The sequence below is a fragment of the Cydia amplana genome, chromosome 15 (assembly GCF_948474715.1).
Source record: "Cydia amplana chromosome 15, ilCydAmpl1.1, whole genome shotgun sequence".
NCBI lineage: Eukaryota > Metazoa > Arthropoda > Insecta > Lepidoptera > Tortricidae > Cydia > Cydia amplana.
In genome coordinates this window covers 7713011-7735651 of record NC_086083.1, presented here as the reverse complement: position 1 = coordinate 7735651, position 22641 = coordinate 7713011, and the positions used below count along the sequence as shown (strand labels likewise).

The window sequence follows — 22641 nt, the reverse complement described above, 5'->3', positions numbered from 1 at the left end:
TATGTTAGTACCTAATCAGTGCGCCCGAGTAAGCTAAGAACGTAATTAAAAGGAAACGGTTTTTTGCGGCGTGGCGAGATCGTGAAACTTAAGGGCCCCACAGATTACAAGTTGTTCGGAACTGTCACATTTTACGTTTAACTGGCAGGCTGATATCGTCCGTCGAACTGCTAATGTGTGGGGACTGTGGGCCTAAGAAATTTGAGCAAGTTCGATTTTCAAAACAAAGTAGATTTACAGATTCACAGAGTAATTTCAATTCTCACCGGCACTTAGAGACATTGATATCGTAATAAGTGAGTGACCAATTAAAAGAGCCTCTGTAGAACGAACCCAAACGGGACGACCCCAGAATCGAAGAGGTTTATTAGAAGTCCGGCCCCATATTAATGCTGTTTCCGTAAAGTAACAGCGTAGTAAAAGAACTAAGAGGAATCTTTAGGCGTATCTAGCGGGTTCACTTAACTTTGTTACACCACCTTTTTGTTTGGTTTGTCATAGGGCGGGAGGACTTTAGTAAGGCCTTAGTTCGAGAAGGAATATAAGAAAACGTGCGTGTACTTACAAATAGTTTGACGGAAGCTGACTGCCGACAACTTACCGAAAAAACGAAATATAGTCAGATTAGTTAGCTCAGTACAAATCTCTTAATTTACATATATTCTGTTTTTTGTGGTGGCATAAGCGGTATCTTAAAGTCGGCAACCCCAAGGAGTTGCAAGTGGTCATGGGCGACGATACTTTGCTTAGGGCCACTTGCACCATTGACTAACCCGGGGTTAACCGGTTAAACCTGAAGTTACAATTTGACATTGGGTTAACGGTTTAACCGGTTAACTCTGGGTTAGTGGAATGGTGCAAGTGAGCCTTATTCGTCAGGCAATTCGTCTGCTCGTTTGCCCCTTTATGATAAAAAAGAAATATATAATACATGCATATAACAATTCCGTTACTTTTGAGCAGACAATACACATCGTAAACTGTTGAAGGTAGGACCTTGAAATATTCTTCAGATGTTGTCGAGTTGTATACAACATGAAATTATGTTTTAAGGTTCAACGTCTAGAGGTGAAAATGGTGTTAAAAGTTATTATAACGACACTTACGTGACAAAGTAGTAGGTTTCGGCTAGATTTAATCTACGCACATACTCAAATCAAAATAGTTCTGACCTAGGCACGCTTAACCTTGCTCACAATTGTTCCCATAAATAAATAAATAAATAAGGTCCCAGATTCGTCTATTCAGCTGGAATTGGCCAATTTGGCCGCTTTTGTCCAACGCAACCGAACCCAGGGCATTTCCGAATTCGAAAGGGAATTGTGCGCCATTGACAAATGTAATAAAACTCTTGTGAAGGAGTCCGGATATCGGAAATTTGGTGAGGTTTTATTCAATGTTATATCTAAACTTTTGCAATACATGTTTAGGAAGTATTGCGTGTTTCCGTGTGTTTTAATTTTGATACTTTGATTTATCGACCACCTTTTCGGGAATTCCGCATTTTGATAAACGTCCAGCCCAAGTAAGAGGTGAATAAGTAGGTCATATACTGAACAATTTTTATGGGATCAAACCCCAATCTCAAATGTCTCATCTCTTCATTAATTTTAGTTTCATCATAATAAAATAACCCTGTATTATAAATATTATCCCACCAAAAACATTTTCATGTAAAATGTTGCCAAGACGAAAGCATAAGGCTCGCACTGACAAAAAGTTATCAGATCTCTTGTAGAGCCAAGCTACTAACTCTACAAGCCCTAACTTCACAGACTCTACACCTTAGTCAAAATATGTGGCTTGACCGTTTCGTCACATGGGCGTGAGGTGAAAAATGTATTTACTATTCATTATTTTTTATTATAAAATAGTTCTTGTGGTAACGAAACGGCCAAGCCACATATTTTGACTAAGGTGTAGAGTCTGTGAAGTTAGGGCTTGTAGAGTTAGAAGCTTGGCTCTACAAGAGATCTGATAACTTTTTGTCAGTGCGAGCCTTATGCTTTCGTCTTGGCAACATTTTACATGAAAATGTTTTTGGTGGGATTTCACATCTTTTTGTAAGTTGCTTATGACAATCTTCCATCTCCTAATTTAAAGGGTTGCGGGTGATTTACTACTAAAAATCCTCAAATACGTACCTGGGGGCATCTTTTGTACAATCTGCTTTTTACCGGATTCCCCATACAAACTTCAACCCCCTTTTTCCCCTAATGCCTATTTCCACCCCTTTTCACCCTTACTGGGTGATTTTGGGGTTGAAAACTTATTCTATATCCTTCCCCATAAGATAAAGATAAAGATAAAAGATAGTTTATTCAAGTAGGCATAATTACAATGCGCTTATGAACGTCAAATAAAGCTAGGTAGACCGGCTCCAACCCTACACCTCTGCCCCGAGAAGATTTAAATCCCCCCTCAATTGGAGGAGGGTATCCCAATATGGGACCGGCAACAAACTCGGCGGGACACATCTTTTCAAAAATAATTACATCTTATAATTAACATGCATTACGAGAAAATAAGGGAAAAAATACAATTTAAATTACTATAGAATTCATGCAATTATACACATAAGGTGTAATAGAACTTTGATTTAGAAAATATACATATGTACATGGAATCATACAAAATCGTAGCTCTTTCAGAAAACATATCAAATTCTTACAAAAGGAAAAGAAAATAAAATTATTAAAAGAAATGGGAAAACATATTATATAAATCTGATTGATTATTATTAATTACCAACATATAATATTTGATGTGCTTTCCTGCTTACCTGAGCTGTGTCACCTATAACTCTATACATAATACAATGCTTTTAATTGCTACTACTTTTTATTAGTTAGTTTCTGGTTTGGACCATGCATGTTTGTCTGTCAAGTAGTCCTCGACTCTGTAATAAGCTTTTAACATCAATGACTTTTTTAAGTAATTCTTAAGAGCTGGAAAGGGTAATCTTAAAGCATCCTCAGGTAACTTGTTATAAAAATGAATGCATTGCCCAACGAATGACTTTTGTACTTTACGGACACGAAAGTTTCTGATAGCAAGCTTATTTCTATTTCTAGTGTTAAAGTTATGGACATCAGAATTCTTAGTGAAGGAGTCTAGATTCTTAATAACATAAATAATACTATCATATATGTATTACTACAGCTACAGTTAAAATATTAATTTCTTTGAAAAGTTCTCTTAATGATTCACGCGCTCTTAAGTTATATATAGAACGAATGGCTCTCTTTTGTAAGACAAATATAGTCTGTATGTCAGCTGCTTTGCCCCAAACCAGAATACCATATGACATTAATATAATAATAATAATAATTTTCTTTATTCAGACAATATACAGTCCACATTTGTTACTCAGCTACTTATAACTAGGTTAATTGTACTTACATACTACACTAGAAATATACAGGTAATTATTTGTACTTGTTTTTAACCCTTTACCGCATACGAAGCCAATTATGGCGGATATAATATTCAACTCTATTGACAGCTATTAAAGTTCAAAATTACTGAATTAGTTTTACTTGCAGTACGGGCTTAATTTAAATAATAAACTTCCCCAGAATGGGGGTTTATTAGTGCGGACATCCAATGTCTTTGCAAAAGACTGTCTGGCCTATCCGCTAACATATTTAGAATGCTGTTGGGACTACCCTGGATTCTGCTTCTAATAGACACAATCTTTTTACGCATTACAGCGTGGAAGTCCTCTACGTGGGCGTCAGCGAACATTCCAGATGCGCTGCAGAATCTAGGGAGTCCCATCAGGACCCTAAACATGTTATTATAGAGGACTCGTAAGGCGTTGAGTGCTCTCTGAGTATAACTAACCCACAGGCCGCTGGTGTAAAACGATTGACAGAAGGACTTGAACAGGGTTCTCTTTACTTCCCCTGTACAATGCGCGAACCTGCGAGCCAGCATATTCCCCCGAACAGCCAACGCCCTACGCTCCCTCTCAATATCACTGTCGTCCTTTAGGTCACTCGTGATAATGTGACCAAGATATTTGAACTGGTCAACCTTCTCCAGCTCTCTATCATGCAATTTGATGGGCGGCACATAGTCTACAGACCTGCCCCGCACCGCGAAAACCATAACCTGCTTTTTGAGACAGTTGTATTTCAGTCCATGTGAATCGGCATAGGTCTCGCACTTGCGTAGCAGGTCCCCAAGTGCACTGACTGACGGACTCAGCAACACCATATCGTCCGCGTAACTAATGTTATTGACCATTTGGCCATCTATAGAACATCCCGCATACGTGCTGCTGAGTCCGGCAATCAGCTCGTCGACATACAGACAGAAAAGCTTAGGTGAGGTTAGCCCCCCCTGCCTCACTCCGCATTCCAGTCTATATGTGTCGGACACCGCTCCAGCCCACCTTACACAATTTTCCTGCCGCTCGTACCAGTAACTGAACAAGTCAACCAGCTCTTTAGGCATGCCAGTGGCCCGCAACTTTCCCCACAGTATCCGATAGGAAACCATATCGAAGGCTTTGGATAAGTCCATAAAGCATCCATAAACTGGTGTCTGTCTTTGAGTATAGTATTTGACGGTCTCCTTTAAGGTGAAGATGGCGCTCTCCGTCGAGAGACCCGCTCGAAACCCGAACTGAGCGTCATGTAAATGCAAATAGTTATCGAGCTGCTTATTAAGAAGACCGTCAAGCACCTTTGCAGTCACTGTAGCCAGCGATATGGGTCTATAGTTATTCCTATCAGATACGTCTCCGGTTCTATTTTTTACAATGGGTACCACTAGCGTACGCATGAGACTTGCAGGTAAATAACTATGCCGGATACAGAGGTTGAATAACATACTAAGAACCCGTGGGAGATGTACGCCGGCATGTTGGAGATGCTCGATGCTGAGCCCATCATGCCCCGGTGACTTTCCGCGCTTCATATTTTTGATTAAGTCAGCAACTTCACGAGTTGAGAAATAGATCAGCGGCGAGTCACTCCTTGCTTGCTCAGCATCGAGCAACCCCACCTTACACTATGAAAATAACTATAATAAACAAGGCGAGCTGTTTCAACATTAGTCAGTTGTCTAATTCTCCTCACGGCGTAAGCGGCCGAACTTAATTTGTTAGCTAGTGTTCCGATATGAGGACTCCATTGTAGATTTTTGTCCAATGTTAAACCAAGAAACAGAGCTTTATCTACCATCTCTAAGCATTCATTATTCAAAAGTATTTTAGTATCGACTGGTTTAACATTCGGCAAAGAAAATCTAATACATTTGGTTTTCTTAGCATTAAGAAGCAAATTGTTCATAGTAAACCAGTTAAGTACATTAACGAGTGTGCTGTTAATTACACTATAATCGGTAGATTTCCGATCAACCTTAAAAAGTAATGATAACAATAACTATCTACATACCAAATTTCAACGAAATTGGTTCAGCGGTTATTGATTTCCCATACATAATTCCACCCCCCTTGTCACCCCCTTAGGGGCTAAAAATTTCAATTTTTAGATTTTTTTGTTACTTGTGGACTAATACTATCTTACATACCAAATTTCAGCTTCCTAGGACATCAGGAAGTACCCTAGAGGTTTTGATGATCAACAGTGAGTGAGTGAGTCAGTGACAAAATCGGGGTATTTTAGACATTAATAAAATCTAAAGTATAAGAGTTATGCAATTGAAATTTTTTATGCTTAATAAGTTTACTATTGACATCATATCCCGAGAGTTTTGTTTATCTGATATAATTCAAACACAAGTTATGAGGGTTCAAAAAAACGACGAAGCGCTTCGAGAAAAGGTAGGTAGTGCCCTTGCGCTTCGCTTTGCTCGTCTTGGCGGGGCACTACCGTGCCCCAGATAATTATCATCGATTTCGTGCTGCCTTCATCCTACTATCAATTCAACATAATGGTACCTAAAGGGGCCCACTGATTAACAACAGTCCGCCGGACGATATCGGCCTGTCAGTTAGAACAAAAAGTTGACAGTTCCGAACAACTGACAGGCCGATACCGTCCGGCGGACTGGTAATCAGTGGGCCCCTTAAGTCTCTTAATCATCACTCCGTAGTTTGGAAAAGTCTTATCTTATTCATTTTAAGTAGGTATATTTTTTGCATGTTTGCCTGCTGTTGTTGAGAATTCTGTGGAAGCACTGCAATCACAAGACGAATGTAATTTATATAATATATAATATTATAATACGATTTTCGTAATCCAATACACGATCGGCCGATATCCCATGTTACAGCCAAAACGCTTCAAATCGAATAATGGTATAAGTAATATCCTCATTGTACAAACTCCGTCTTCGCAAATAGACACTTATTCGTCAAATCTCATATATAAACCTAATAAACTTGCCCTAACATACGTGAAATCCGCGCCCCGAACTGCCGACATTCACATAACATCTAGTGATGTGCGGAAGGAATATTACCCCAGACAGAAATATTCCCAAGGGGCATGTTACTTGCCAATGTTTCTGAAAATAGAGAATTTCCTTGAGCATTTGAGCAAAAGGCCTCAAACATTCTATCCCACGTTATAATAAAATATACAACTACAACAATAACATTCTTGTATATTAACCCTATATAAAATGTAGCATGCTTTTCTTGTCAAGTTCAAAAGTGACCGATAAAGACAAAATAAAAATAAAAAATAAAAATCAACCAAAATGTAAGTATGTTGTAGGTCGTTGAGAAATAACGCCATAATATTATAATTTTAAATAATGATGAATATATTGTATTAACCAATCATCTTTTAATGTTTAAGAGAAAACCTCGTAGAGAGAATCTGTTATTGTATTTTTCTTTGTGGTGCAATAAAGTGTATTTACTTACTTTACTTACTTACTTAATCGAAAATATTATGAATATCATTGGACTTGTGAACCCTCTTAGAATAATGTAATGAGGAACCTTTGAAATATTACTAAAATAATTCAGGAATTCCTTCGGAAATATTCCCGCCTCAAAAACCCCACATCTTCGCATCACTTAGGTACATCGACAAAACACATGTTTTATTGAATTACAGAGTTGTGGCATAATCAGTTTACGGGTAATGTTTTATTGTTCTTGCCATTTCTGAACGTAATTGCATTTGCGGGCCTCGTGGCGTAGCTTGGGAAATTCTCGTATATTACAATAAATTGGACCTATTCGTTCATGTAAACGAGTCTCTCTATCAAGCTGAACATGTATCTGGCCAGTGCTGAGTAGGTACCTAGTGTAAAGCTCTTACGGTAGATGTCGCTCGGGTCCCCTTGACCTATATGGTGGAAAGATTTGCTGGCTATGGATGAGGTGTTGGTGGCTCAGATGGCAATGCGCTGGAGTATCGATCCAGAGGCCGTGAGTTCAAGTCTCACCCAAGACAGTAATTTTTCCACTTTTAAATTTATTCTAAGGTTAGGTTAGGTTAGGTAGATTCCGACGAAAGCAGGCGTGTCTCGCTCCGCGATTTCGTCGCTTTGCTACAGGTAGCTAAAAGAACATTTTCCTGAGGCCTTTATTTAGAATAACGTGAATGTTATTTAATGCCAACACAGTTAAGTTTTTACATGATCCATCAAAAGTTATAGTTCCAGTAAGTTTGACGTAGACGTATTTGTTTAGGCACTAAAGTAGATATTTCTTAAACTGTTTTGTTCGGAAAAATATGGGATTTTGCGATATATATTATAAATATTATAATTGATATTCTAATAAATGTGTTAACATACTAAGAATATTAAAGATGTGATTGGCTGACAATCGTCCTTTGTCTGACAGAAAGACACAGGGCGCCGACGCTTCCCGACAGTCGATAAAAAAGCGACTAGCTGCATTACTGTTGCGACGTCGTTGTTGCCGCCGCTGTTAGTTTCCTAGATTAAATGAGTGATGAAACGTCATAATCGCGGCAGTAATGCAGCGGCAAACGTCACGTATTCAATCAAGGAAATTGACAGATACAGCTTCGGCAACAATGACGCCGCAACAGTTGTAGCTGCAGTTGACATCCGAACTTCACCTTAAGGATTCGATCGTTTGTTTTCGTATTAGTGCATGATGCACTCACTCAGTGTTTCTTGCACAGACACACTTTCTCGAAAAGGCATGGTTTATGTAAGTAGATATAATTTTGCGAAAAGCAGACTTATCTGCTCACACTTCTAACTGCCCTTCTGATATTAAATCTCATCAACATCTTAATAGCCACGGTGAAGGCATTAAGTGGCCGGCGATGGATTTAAAGCGCGTCGTAAAACAGGGAAACACAGGCAATTTAAAGCCCTTGGTAATAGATGCATTAGCCGGCGTATATAAAATGTTAAACATGAAATAATGTGGGGAAAAGCGAGTGGAGCGTTTGCTTGTGTTAAGTTACTGGACTTACTGGCGTCCCGGAATGGCCGATATTTTTAGTTTTTTTATTATATTCAAGACAGTCATCATATACCTTGTAGTTTTTGATATCCAGCTGCGCCATCTATAGTGTTTGTTTAAATAAGGAACTGTGATGTTCCAAATATGTTTTTGATATCAATTGCTGTCATGTCATTCTGTCACACAATAAATAGTCTTCGGTTAACATGCACGTATTCCAATTATAGGTTAGGGGCCCAGAGTAACCTATGTACAACTCAAGAGCAATGAAAACGAGTCATTATAATGGAATATCTTGTAAAAACTGGTCTTATTTATTTGCTATATACAGGTATGTATAGACAGCAAACTTGACCAGAGCAGCTGTTTCCTCCTCTCTTTTTGAGGGCAGCAAGCAGCGGCACGGGCATTACATCAGCATAGTATGGAACAAATGTACTAGATTTAGAACAATCACAACACTCTTGGACAATCTAACCATTTTATTAGCGCATACTTCAAGTATTTTTAATTTTACTAATGGCACAATTCCCAATAACGCAATTTAAAGTTAATTTCCATTACCTACTTCAACCTTCAAACAAAAAATACGTTGATCGAATCCTTCTGAGATAATAAAGTTAATTTGCCTTCAAAATTATATTGGCTTTATAAGGTTTAGAGAGGTATAAAACGTGCCGGGCGAAAATGAATCAAACCGGTATAGTCGGCGCGGATTACATTATTGATATTGATTGATATTGAAAGGGTGCCGAGTTAGACGTGGGTGGGGGCGGCTTGAGGAAAGTGAGTTGTAAGAGATAAGCGATACGCTCTTACTGTAAGGCCTAAGTGGACGCTCGAAGCGGAGCGTTTGGCGGGGCGTGCAGCGTGGCGTCGGGCTCACAAGTAATTTGAGCAGCGTGCACTAAGGTCGTTCCTATACGCTTGCATTTGTTTAACACGCACGCCGCACGCCCCGCCCCGCTGCACGCCCAACTCGAGCGTCCACCCAGGCCTTACACAAGGGCGTCCGCGAGTTGGCGCGAGTGCACGGAGCGGAGGCACGCACGCGGCACCCGTACACAAAATACGTAGTTGTAGACAAAATACGTAGCGTCCACGCCAGTTAGCGTTCCTCATACTGTTTTTCGTTAACCGGCTCCGTGCAACCGTGCCAGCTAGCGGACACCCTTAATACGTTTCTTGCTGACCTTGTAGCACCTACTCAATCTACTCATCATGGTTACTTCAATCTTATACTAGGAGAAAGCATCATGAAACTTCGTTATCATATCGCTATCATACATCAAAGTTGCTTAATTTATTTTTAGTTAAATTTAATATACTACTTAAGCTGTACTTAGTATGACTGGATTTATGATTTCTCAGACATTTTTAAAAGAGGGACCAAATAAACGCAGATAACCGAATCTATCCGCTTACGCTTGTATCTTGCGCCGCACCTGGAAAAGCACAGCTTTATTAAACGCGATAGGGCACGTCATGGGCAATCGCGTCCCGCCTTTACTCGCCGGATATAGCGGAGATAACATGAGATTCTACACTTCTTTGAGACGTGGGTTACGTCACATAGGTGGATTACCTTTTTAACATTTTGAACATGAATCATGCGCGATTTTATATATACAGGGTGACATTTAAGTCGTGATCAGTAATATGTTTTTCTAACTCTACAAACAATGAGCAATTTAATGCCCCTACTCTTACTAAAATCAGACAAGATGTTTTTATTTTTTTGTTTATTTTTTGTCATTTATTTTACTTTTACAAGTGGCAATGTGGCATTTAAAAAGCTCTGTAAGATATTTCAAATGAAAAATTAAGTAAATTTTATTTCTAACTGGGACAAATGGCAAAATTGATGTCAATGACAGTTCCGATTCAAAGAGGCGATTCAATTTACTAATTTAATAAGCCGTTGTAATATCCTAAATCCACTTATAAAAGTAAAATACTGACAAAAAATTAACAAAAAATTCAAAAAAATCTTGTCTGATTTTAATAAGAGTAGGGGCATTAAATTGCTCGTTGTTTATGGAGTTAGAAAAACATATTACTGATCACGACTTAAATGTCACCCTATATATATATTTTTTTTTTAATCAGGCAACAAGGCCCATATTACAAATACATCACAGATTAACATATATATGCTATTCTATGCGATTCTATGGTCCGAAATAAATGATTTTTTTTATATGCATTTTATAAACTTAAAAAGTAAACACTATTTACTTCTTAGGTGACAAAACGGCGTGGCTCCGTTGAATCGTCTGGTCTTGTGTCGGATTCGGCAGTTTGCCAGTTTGGGTAGATTTTGTGTTACTTACCGGGTGAGTTTTGTACGAATCTTGTACTAAAATGTGACGTTATCTATGAAAAGGGCCCTTATTGTCGATGGCGGTTACGCCATTATTAACGATGCTCCGATATAAATACAATGCCGCGCGACGCTGTGCGGCGTAAGCGCCATCGACAATAAGGTCACTTTTCATAGATAATGCCCCAAATATGTTTTACATTTGCGTTCTTCTACTTTATCGGATACATATTCGACGATTCCTATATAGTACAGTCACCTACCAGTCCTAGCTAAATCGGTAGTTCCATACTTACGCTATGGAATGTCCAATTTAGCTAGAACCCTAAATGGCGTTACAATCAGGGATGTAACGGATGTGGTTTTATCGGAACCGAAAGCGGAACCAGATGTTTTAAATTTAGTTTATCGGAACCAGAAACGGAATCGGAACCGAAAACGGAACCGGAACCAGAACCGGAGCCTGAGTCAGTACTATCAGTAAGTATACATTACACAACACAACACATAGAATAGAATAGAATAGAAATAATTTTATTCGTGAGCACAAACACAAAATAGAAACAGATGTAACAGATATAACAGAGATATAACAAGAGATGACAAGAGATATAACAGAGAATAAAAGGATAAAGTGCCACGAAATGGTCTCATCTCAGCATGTTGCTGGCGACTTCCAGCGCTGATCTTCCGATGAGACCATCCGGTGAAACAACATACGAATAGGTACTTTAAATTCAAAAACACGGATATACCAGAACATCTAATTACTGCAGCACGTGGCAAGCGGGGCTATGAGCGAATGACTGGTATAAACCTGTTTGTTTTTGATGTACATCGCTCATGTCCCGCTGCCGCGCTCATCATTGACATCCGATATAACTTCCGTTTCAAAAGTAACGCAACCGGAACAGAAACGGATGTGTAATACCAAACGGAAGTTCCGACTTAACGGAAACGGAAACGGAGCTCCGTAACATCCCTGGTTACAATCACGGAGCTTGGCTGTACCTAGTGATGCAATGGGGACGTGGGGGGTCAGATGGGTGATATTTCGTTTCCTCGGAAATATTAATCGCGTGCGAACCGTTATAGAATCACTTTGTAGAAACATCAGATATTTTCATCCAACATCTAATACTAAAGGTATTACGATGGAAGGAACAAGCAATTCTTGTTTATTTATTTATATACATATTTATATTTATATATACTATATATTTCGGTGATCTCGGAAACGGCTCTAACGATTTCGATCAAATTTGCTAAATGGAGGTTTTCGGGGCCGAAAAATCGATCTAGCTAGGTCTTATCTTTATGGGAAAACGCTAATTTTTGAGTTTTTATAAGTTTTCCGAGCAAAGCTCGATCTCCCATATATTAATGTAATGATACCTGGGTAGGTTGCTCTTAGTTGGTTATCGCGTAGGTTAGCAATCAGGAATTCTCTCTTGATTATAATAATTTTAGGCAAATTACCTTACTATTCCGTATTGCTGAATTAGAATATGGTTAGATATGCAAATTATATTGTGGCATTGCTCGATGCTGTGATCCACTTTTGCTGTTGAGTATAACGTTGAATTTAAATCATACTCTAAACCAATTATAACATCCAGGTTAACTGGAAGAGATCCCTCAAAGGAATAAGTTCGCCTTTGTACTTCATACTTTTTTTTTGTTATTTTTAATATGTCTTTTTGTACAATAAAGAGTTTACTACCTATTATATTGTTGAATAAATCAATCATTGTGATAGGACGTTCTTACACGTAATTAACTCAATCCCAATTGGGATATTTATATACATAAATAAATAACCCATATAGAAAATACCTAATTACCCTTTTTTGCACATGTACAAAACGCGCGTAGGTATGTATAAAACAGGGATGTTGCGAATATCCGCATCCGCAACCGCGGAACTTCCGCATTATTTTCAACATCCGCATCCGCATAAAATCGATGCGGAGTTTAATGCGGATGCGGATGTGGAACAGATCGGTACAGGAACGTCTTAGCATCGGCGTAAGTGCTAGACTGCTAGGTAATTTAGTCTTTAGCCAAAAAAACCTATTAGAAATGAGCAGTCAAGCGTAAGTGGGACTTAATGTATGGAACCCTTGGAACGCGAGTCCGACTCGCACTTGGCCGGTTTCTTGAAATAAAAATTACTAAAATGTAATATTTGACGTTTTTAGGGTTCCGTAGCCAAATGGCAAAAAACGGAACCCTTATAGATTCGTCATGTCTGTCTGTCTGTCTGTCCGTCTGTCTGTCCGTCCGTATGTCACAGCCACTTTTCTCCGAAACTATAAGAACTATACTGTTAAAACTTGGTAAGTAGATGTATTCTGTGAACCGCATTAAGATTTTCACACAAAAATAGAAAAAAAACAATAAATTTTTGGGGTTCCCCATACTTCGAACTGAAACTCAAAAAATTTTTTTTCATCAAACCCATACGTGTGGGGTATCTATGGATAGGTCTTCAAAAATGATATTGAGGTTTCTAATATCATTTTTTTCTAAACTGAATAGTTTGCGCGAGAGACACTTTCAAAGTGGTAAAATGTGTGTCCCCCCCCCTGTAACTTCTAAAATAAGAGAATGATAATACTAAAAAAAATATATGATGTACATTACCATGTAAACTTCCACCGAAAATTGGTTTGAACGAGATCTAGTAAGTAGTTTTTTTTATACGTCATAAATCGCCTAAATACGGAACCCTTCATGGGCGAGTCCGACTCGCACTTGGCCGCTTTTTTATGTAATCTATCTTGACATCCGCATCCGCGGATGTGAGCCTTTAAAAATCCGCATCCGCATCCGCGTCCGCGGATGTCAAAAAATCGGCATCCGCAACATCCCTTAAATGTTCCGGTAAAAACTTGGTAGCCCCGACCCTGAGGCACCCTGTGTTATTTCTGGGTTTTGTTGACTTTTCCTCATATCCGTTTGTGATATTGGTGATATTTTATAGAAATTGTCATAAAAGTGATAAAATTAAGGTACTTAATTATCACAAGATTTAAAACTGGAATCCTGCATATTGTCAGTATTAAAAAGTAATACATACATATGTGACGTTATGTATGAAAAGTGACCTTATTTTCGATGGCGGTTACGCCATTATTAACGATGCTCCGATATAAATACAATGCCGCGCGACGCTGTGCGGCGTAAGCGCCATCGACAATACGGTCCCTTTTCATAGATAATGCCCCATATGTGTGCAAAGTGCAGCCGTATGTTCGATGTAACGCCACAGAATAAATAATAGTACTAAGTACAGAAGACTCACTCTCTAACAAAACGCGTCTGTTACGATCAGCACAGATATGGCCGCTAGGTGGCGACAGCGCCACGCGCGGCTTATGGCTTTCCCCAAAATTGGGGCCCAGCGGATGTACTTTTAGCTACCTGTAGCAAAGCGACGAAATCGCGGAGTGAGACACGCCTGTTAACGCCTCAAAGTGCTACGCCGTAGCTTGTAGTTCGTAGGAGTTCGTAGCAATTCTCGCAAGAACGGTATTGATTGGCGTCTACAATTTGTAGTAAAATCAATTATCTAATGACAATTTGATGAACGTCAATTATATGGGAAATGTAAATGAAATTGAATTGAATTCTCGTCTGTGAATGAATGAAATTGCAAGAATATTTTGAATACCTATAAATAAATAAATAAATATTATAGGACATTATTACACAAATTGACTAAGCCCCACGGTAAGCTCAAGAAAGCTTGTGTTGTGGGTACTCAGACAACGATATATATAATATACAAATACTTAAATACATAGAAAACACCCAAGACTCGGGAACAAATATCTGTGCTCTTCACACAAATAAATGCCCTTACTGGGATTCGAACCCAGGACCGCGGCTTCACAGGCAGGGTCACTACCCATTAGGCCAGACCGGTCGTCCTATAATTTGATGCAAGAGCTTGTGAAGAGCCCACAATACCTTGCGGACTATTGATCGACATGAATATGTGATGGCGACATGGATTGGTGAGATAATATGACTTCACACGAAATAACAATAAAAATCTTTTAGGGCCCGATTCGGATTTTGAAATAGACATCTACTAGATATCTTTTACACGTCACCGAGATACGATAACGATATGTTTAAGATCTAACCTGTCAAATTTGACATTTCTGCGATTCTGGAGATACTCTTGAACGATTTCCACAAGATATGACTTGGAGATTCAATTCACATCTAATAGATATCTAACACCTAACGTAAAAGTGACATTGGTTGCCCGAATTGAGCTGTAAAAGAGAACTAGATGAAATCTAAACTATAACGTATCTAGAATGGATCTTGTACGTGTCTCTTGTGAATATCTTGAAGTTCGAATACGGCAGTTAATTCGTAGTCTGTATATTTTCATCTGCTTTCTTATCACCAAGCGCGTTCTCCGAAACAAAAGCCTATTTTAAATTCAATTAAAACAACATTCGTAGTAAAAATAAGCGATAAAGCAAATTTGGCCCACAACGGCGGGTAATAAAGCCGAAATTACCGGGGCTTGTTAAAATTAATGAACCACGTGTGCTGACGCGGCCGTTCGCGCCAAGTCAACACAGCAGGTTGACGTTAACGAAGTTTTTTTCTTTCTTCTTTTTCCAGTGTGCCATCTCCTATAGAAAGAGGCAGGCCTCAGTCTTTTTTGAAAGCGGTTCGCGGTCGCCATCGATCCACTGCAACTTAAGTCTGGTAACTCTGAGCTATGTTAACAACCTTGCTTCTCTTCCGGATCTCCACATATCTCATTCGCTCTTGCAGAAAAGCCCCGAGCATAGCTCACTCTATTTTTGAAGTGAAAACTTCTTTAGCGGCGCTGTGCACTTTTTGTGATGGGGAAAAATGTTAAACTCGCTGTCGCGAAGATACCTGTCGGTAAGATTCGTAAGACGTAAGACGGACACGTGACCTGATCGAAAAACTGTTACAATGTCATTGAGTTTCTCTTTATTGATTTAAATGCCATCTAGTGAGTTTCCTCTAACTGGTACTAATATAACTCGAGTACTAACAGTGATGTGCTTAGGGGTTTCAAGTAATGCGACGAAATAACTCTAGATGGCGTTAACCTCAATTATACATAATGCTGCAGACATTTTGCACTAGTCATTGAGTTTTCACTTCTGCCGGCACTCCCGGAGTGCAACCCGTTGTTTGTTTTTTTATTCCACGCGGTTGCAAACAAGCATACGGCCCGCCTGATGGTAAGCAGGCACCGTAGCCTATGGACGCCTGCAACTACAGGGGTGTTACATGCGCGTTGCCGACCCTTTAAAAACCTGTACACTCCTTGTTTGAAGAACCCTATACTGTAGCTCCTAGTGAAAACCCCGGCAGGGAGCTCATTCCACAGCCGGACCGGAGCGTCTATCGCCGCTCATCGAAAGAGCGTTTATTCCGATAAACGCTCTCTCGATGAGCTCCACGCTCCGGCGTGGAGGGTCTATTGCCCTTAGAGTAACTTTGAGCTTTTTAGGGTTCCGTAACCAAAGGGTATAAACGGGACCCTATTACTAAGACTCCGCTGTCCGTCCGTCCGTCCGTCACCAGGCTGTATCTCACGAACCGTGATAGCTGAAACCGTGATACCTGATAGCTAGACAGTTGAAATTTTCACAGATGATGTATTTCTGTTGCTGATATAACAACAAATACTAAAAACAGAATAAAATAAAGATTTAAGTGGGGCTCCCATACAACAAACGTGATTTTTGACCGAAGTTAAGCAACGTCGGGCGGGGTCAGTACTTGGATGGGTGGCCGTTTTTAGGGTTCCGTACCCAAAGGGTAAAAACGGGACCCTATTACTAAGACTCCGCTGTCCGTCCGTCCGTCCGTCCGTCCGTCTGTCACCGGGCTGTATCTCACGATCCGTGATAGCTAGACAGTTGAAATTTTCACAGATGATGTATTTCTGTTGCCGCTATAACAACAAATACTAAAAACAGAATAAAATAAAGATTTAAGTGGGGCTCCCATACAACAAACGTGATTTTTGACCGAAGTTAAGCAACGTCGGGCGGGGTCAGTACTTGGATGGGTGACCGTTTTTTTGTTGATTGTGCGGAACCCTCCGTGCGCGAGTCCGACTCGCACTTGGCCGGTTTTTTTGCTTGTTTTTTTTTGCTTGCTTTGCTCTATTTTTTGTTGATGGTGCGGAACCCTCCGTGCTCGAGTCCGACTCGCACTTGGCCGGTTTTTTATGAGACTTACCTATTGTGTTTCATTTTCATGCCTTCTGTATGTCCATGTGTACAATTAACAAGGTTAATGAGAACAGGTCAGAGTGACCCAACTCGTGAGGGATAACCTTTGGCAATGTGTTGAAATTATGCAGATTGCGTACCCTCTATGTCGCCCTGTGTTCGCGTAACGCGTATGAATTTGTAGCGGGCGTTAAATAGAATATTTACTTTTATAAGCGGTTTAGTTGACTGTTAATTTGGGTTGTTGTGCTGGGGGATTAAACTTGCCGTGAACTGAAGCATTAGAGAATAAGTTTATCGCAAAAATTTCATTTTTGGTACACGCTTTTATCGCTGACTGTACTTTTCTTACGACAGACAACTAATACTCATCGAGACAATTCTAAAAACCCCTAACAAAATTAGGTTGCGTTGTTTCATCACAGAGTTCCTATAGCCACCTCCTGTCTCCATCATCAGATCAGCTCGATGATACCATAATATTGCATTGTCACCCGACTTACATGTGTATGCAAAATTTGAGCTCAATCGGAAACCGGGAAGTCGATCAAATTTAACTTGCAAGATTCCATTACATAGTTACATACAGGTCGACCTAACAAAAGCGTGTTAAAAAAATACATAGATTGCTCACTCCCATACATCAGTTTTGGTACCAAAAAGACTATTTTCATAGTCGACATCTAGCATCGAGTAGCGGAATTATCAGTACTGCTACTTGACAGTAGATGTCGACTATGAAAATAATAGTCTTTTTGGTACCAAAACTGATGTATGGAGTGAGCAGTCTTGTCTTACTATATTTATCTATGACTGAAGTAGAGAATGTGACTTCGCGGAACAACTGCAGCAGCCATCGGTACACCAGTATCAAAATTAGAATTGATTTCGCGAGATTTTGATAAACAATACTTAGCTGTTAAAAGCCATAGGACAGTGGCTGCGTGCACGCACACGTCACGCAAGGGTGCGTCTTATTATTATACCAACATTTGATATAATCTAATTTTAATATCATTCACAATATATAACACACGTTAGGGATATCAACAAAAATATATATTTATGACATATAATGTAGAAATTATCTAACATACTTCGTATATATTAGTATAACATTAATTTTCGTATAACATACATAACTTATAGTAATTATTACAAATAAAAATACTTGAAATAACATATATATAACATAATATATAAATGACATAAATACCATCCAGATTATACATATGATCAAACATGTAACTAACTAAATAAGTAACTTCTACCGGTTGTTCTATACTAAAGCAGGTATTTTATGACCCGTAAAACGAAACTGCTCCCAGAGATAGGTAGGTTAGGGTTATTTTTTTTATGACCCTAAAACGAAACTGCTCCCAGAGATAGGTAGGTTAGGGTTATTTTTTTTATGACCCTAAGACCGAAACTGCTTCCAGAGATAGGTAGGTTAGGGTTATTTTTTTATGACCCTAAAAACGAAACTGCTCCCAGAGATAGGTAGGTTAGGGTTATTTTTTTTTATGATCCTAAAAACGAAACTGCTCCCAGAGATAGGTAGGTTAGGGTTATTTTTTTTATGATCCTAAAAACGAAATTGCTCCCAGACATACCTATGTCTGGTAGGTTAGGGTTATTTTTTTTTATGATCCTAAAAACGAAACTGCTCCCAGAGATAGGTAGGTTAGGGTTATTTTTTTATGATCCTAAAAACGAAACTGCTCCCAGAGATAGGTAGGTTAGGGTTAGGTTAGGTTAGGGTTAGGCGTTCTGAGCAGTTTTAATTATGTTTTTAGATATACTAAATAATATACTGTATGATCGTTCGACTATGTAATTGTTATGATATCTAACATTAATATAACATGAAATTATGTTCATTGAATGTTATTTCAACACAAATTAGACATTTTAACATTATATATTTATATAAGTCAAAATTTATATAATCCAAAACATATATTATTCAAAATTATACAAAATGAGCGTATATGTTGTGAATTTTATATTTAAAATTTGTATATTTTATATTACTTACCCCATGTGATGTGCGGTCTCTCATAAGGAATTGTATATTAACGACGCGGACTAAAATGTTAACAGAATGGTGGCCGCTTTCGGATGAAAGACGCGAATGGCGTCCGTTGGCTCGTTGGGTGGACGACATCCGGAAGATTGCGGGTCACTTCTGGGTGAGATTAGCTCAGGACCGGGACAAGTGGCATTCTAGAGGAGAGGCCTATGCTCAGCAGTGGGCGATAAAGGGCAAATATGATGATGATGATGATGATGATATTACGACGCGCATGTGCACGTGCACATCTACGCACACGCATCAGGTCGGTGTGCCCAGGCCTTACTTGGACCTAAATTCATATATGATTACGAGTAGGTATGGTACCTATTCAGATTTTAAAATATGTTAAGTGGTCAATATTAATATGATCGATCGCTCGCACTCGATTTAATGTGCGCAAAATACACTACGAGTCGTATTGCTACGCAACGTCGTATTAAGTATAACAATTTCAAAACTAATAAATTGTAATTGTAAATATCAAATGATATTTCGTACGTAAGTTCCGAAAAACTCATTGGTACGAGCCTGGATTTGAACCCGCGACCTCCAGATTGAAAGTCGGACGTCATATCCACTCGGCTACCACCGCTTATTACAATATTATTGTTTGGAGAATTTGCAAAACGAAATTAATATTGCCAAACACTATTTAACTCATGATTATGAACTAAATTATGTTAATATTATTCTAAAACTAGTATTTTCACTCCTAATATTTTTAGTAAACTTTATACCAAGATTGTCTTGCTATAATGAGAATTCCCTAACTATCTATATACATATTTATACAAGCCCCTTCGGTAACAGGGTGAAACTAATTTGAATCCAAATTTAATAACGCGGCTGCCATCTTCAAACCGTAGATCAGGTTAAATTAATATGACCCAGCGGCTCGAACTGACCCCGGAGAGATTAGGGTGAGGGTAGTTTAACTATTAAAGTGTTGTTTACATATCTAATTGGTTCACATTTCATGATATTCCCTACAAGATTTTTTAGATAACGGAAATCTATAGGAGTGATTCTCAAAATAGTGGCATCTACAGGTTAAAGTTAACGAATAGTTTTTTTTTGTGTTTTTTCGCAGTTTTAACACATTCACTGTCCGTGCCCCACATAGGGGTAATTAGATCATAATCCGAATGTCGTCTTTAGGGTCATCTTTCTGTCGTCTCTGAAACTAAACTTGTGGAATAAGTTTGCAGTGTATTTTCATTATAAATCTCAATTTATTTGTAAGAAAGATCACCTCTAGTAGATTATAATCACGCTACATTTTTATAAGCTTAGACATAGGTAGTTAAAAAAAAATCAACTTAATTGGTCCAGTAGTTTCGGAGAAAATAGGCTGTGACAGACGGACGGACAGACAGACAGACGAGTGATCCTATTAGGGTTCCGTTTTTTCCTTTTGAGGTACGGAACCCTAAAAATACCATTATTCAGCTCTGCACGTAATTCCATTTTTAACTTGATTGATGTACTTACATTAATAAAATATTCAAGAACAACATGTGTCTCTTTTGCCTGTTGTCAATTACCGAGGCATCCTAACAATATTCAAATATCTCGCTTGTAACCTTTTTTATACTATCCGGTCATTCAAAAACACGCCTTCATCCCTTTACAGAAGGTTGACATTTGTATGCACGGTTCCAGTGGGTATTTTAGGGGCCAATCAAGCGAAACAACGCGGTCGTGATTAAAATCAGCCGCGTTCTGCGGGATTGGACCATTGGTACGTCACTAATGGACTAAATTGAGTTGTTCAGTCTGTTTGTACACTGCGACCTTTGTTGTACAAATGTACACATGCTAAAGGGACTGTGCCCTTAAAGTCCCGGTCTTCACATTGAATACGGAGCCACAAAATAAGAGGAGACGTGCGGGAATCAACCAATATCATTACTTAGTGTAAGGCCTGAGTGGACGCTCGAAGCGGAGCGTTCGGCGGGGCGTGCAGTGGGGCGTCGGGCTCACAAGTGATTTGAGCAGCGTGCACTAAGGCCGCTACTATACGTTTGCATTTGTTTAACATGCACGCCGCACCTTAGTCTTAGCACGCGGCCTTAGTGTACACTGCTCAAATTACTCCTGACTCCGACGCCACGCTGCACGCCCCGCCGAACGCTCCGCTTCGAGCTTCTACTCAGGCCTTACACTTAGTTGTAATCCAGCGGAGTGGAAAAGAGAACCAATGCTTTTGGTTGATTCCCGCACGTCTTCTCTCATTTCCGGCCATCTTTGCCTCCTAGAGGGGTCTGCCTTAAGGCCTAAATGAAAACTTACATGGACATGTCACACCATCATCACTTCCGCATGTGAGTCTGGCCCTCTGTTACTAAAATACCCCACAGTTCAAGCATGCACAATGCTTAAACAGAATACTTACTTGTACTGCTCTCACGCGGAACAGTGCGAAAATACGAGAAACAGTTGATTTTTAGGGTTCCGTACCTCAATAGGAAAAAATGGAACCCTAATAGGATCACTCGTCTGTCTGTCCATCCGTCTGTCACAGCCTATGTTCTCCGAAACTACTAGACCAATTAAGTAGAAATTTGGCACACATATATGTAAGTTTGTGACCCAAAGATGGACGTGTAACGTAAATAAATGAATTTTAAATATGGAGGCCATTTTTGGGGGTTAAATAAGAAAATTAAAAAATAAAGGTTTTCAAACTATATCGTGTTACATATCAAATGAAAGAGCTCATTGTAACGCTACGGCTTACGTAGGCGGACAACGCGCGAACGCGGCGCGGCGCGGCGCGGCGAGGATGAAACAAACCGTTGATACGTATAGGTATGTCCTACTCCTACGTGAGCGATTTACGCTACGGCTTACGTAGGCGGACAACGCGCGAACGCGGCGCGGCGCGGCGCGGCGCGGCGCGGCGCGGCGCGGCGAGGTTGAATCAAACCGTTGATACGTATAGGTATGTCCTACTCGTACGTGAGCGATTTAGACGCGAAGCGGCGCGGCGGCCGCGCGGCGTTCGCGCGTTGTTCGCCTCCGTAAGACGTAGCGTTAGACGCGAAGCGGCGCGGCGGCCGCGTGGCGTTCGCGCGTTGTTCGCCTACGTAAGACGTAGCGTAAGAATCTCAAATATATTTTTTTAACTACTGGGTCTAAAACTTTGAAAAAAATAAACAAAATAGGTAGTTCTTTACCTATAGATGACAGGAAAACCTATTAGAAATGTGCAGTTAAGCGCGAGTCGGACTTAATTTACGGAACCCTTGGAACGCGAGTCCGACTCGCACTTGGCCGGTTTTTTTTTTCTTTTCAAAACAATTGAATATTATACTCGTACACGGGCAGCGTACGTAAACATACCCACCTGGGAAATATTCCCGATAGGTTTGACACTGTATTAATATTATTCACCAAAACACTGAATTTCCTATTGCTTTGTACTAGCATTTGACAGTGCATGTGTAAAACAAAGCCTTAATTATTTCAGGTACGGGCGAGCGTCAAACCAAATGGCCGACGGACGTGAATTGGACACCGCATTGACGTTTGTCGGCCACCAGGCTTATTGGTTTTGTAATTTACTGCGTCACACGTCACACGGATTGAAAATTACGGAGCCGAGTGTGGCGGC

General features: G+C 39.6%; 2 protein-coding genes across 2 annotated transcripts in view; one reads left to right on the top strand and one right to left on the bottom strand.

The window, feature by feature from the left end:
- LOC134654559 (brain tumor protein) overlaps positions 1–22641 on the top strand; it is a 532623-nt gene that overhangs the window by 67859 nt on the left and 442123 nt on the right. The gene's annotated exons all lie outside the window — the stretch shown is intronic.
- On the bottom strand, positions 3553–4997 carry LOC134654727 (uncharacterized). Its single transcript, XM_063510200.1, has one exon. The coding sequence runs from the start codon at positions 4924–4926 to the stop codon at positions 3553–3555; it is 1374 nt and encodes a 457-aa protein (XP_063366270.1). The 5' UTR covers positions 4927–4997.

Excerpts from the sequence above, each read along its gene's own strand:
- LOC134654727 (XM_063510200.1), bottom strand. The coding sequence starts at position 4,926 with ATGAAGCGCGGAAAGTCACCGGGGCATGATGGGCTCAGCATCGAGCAT.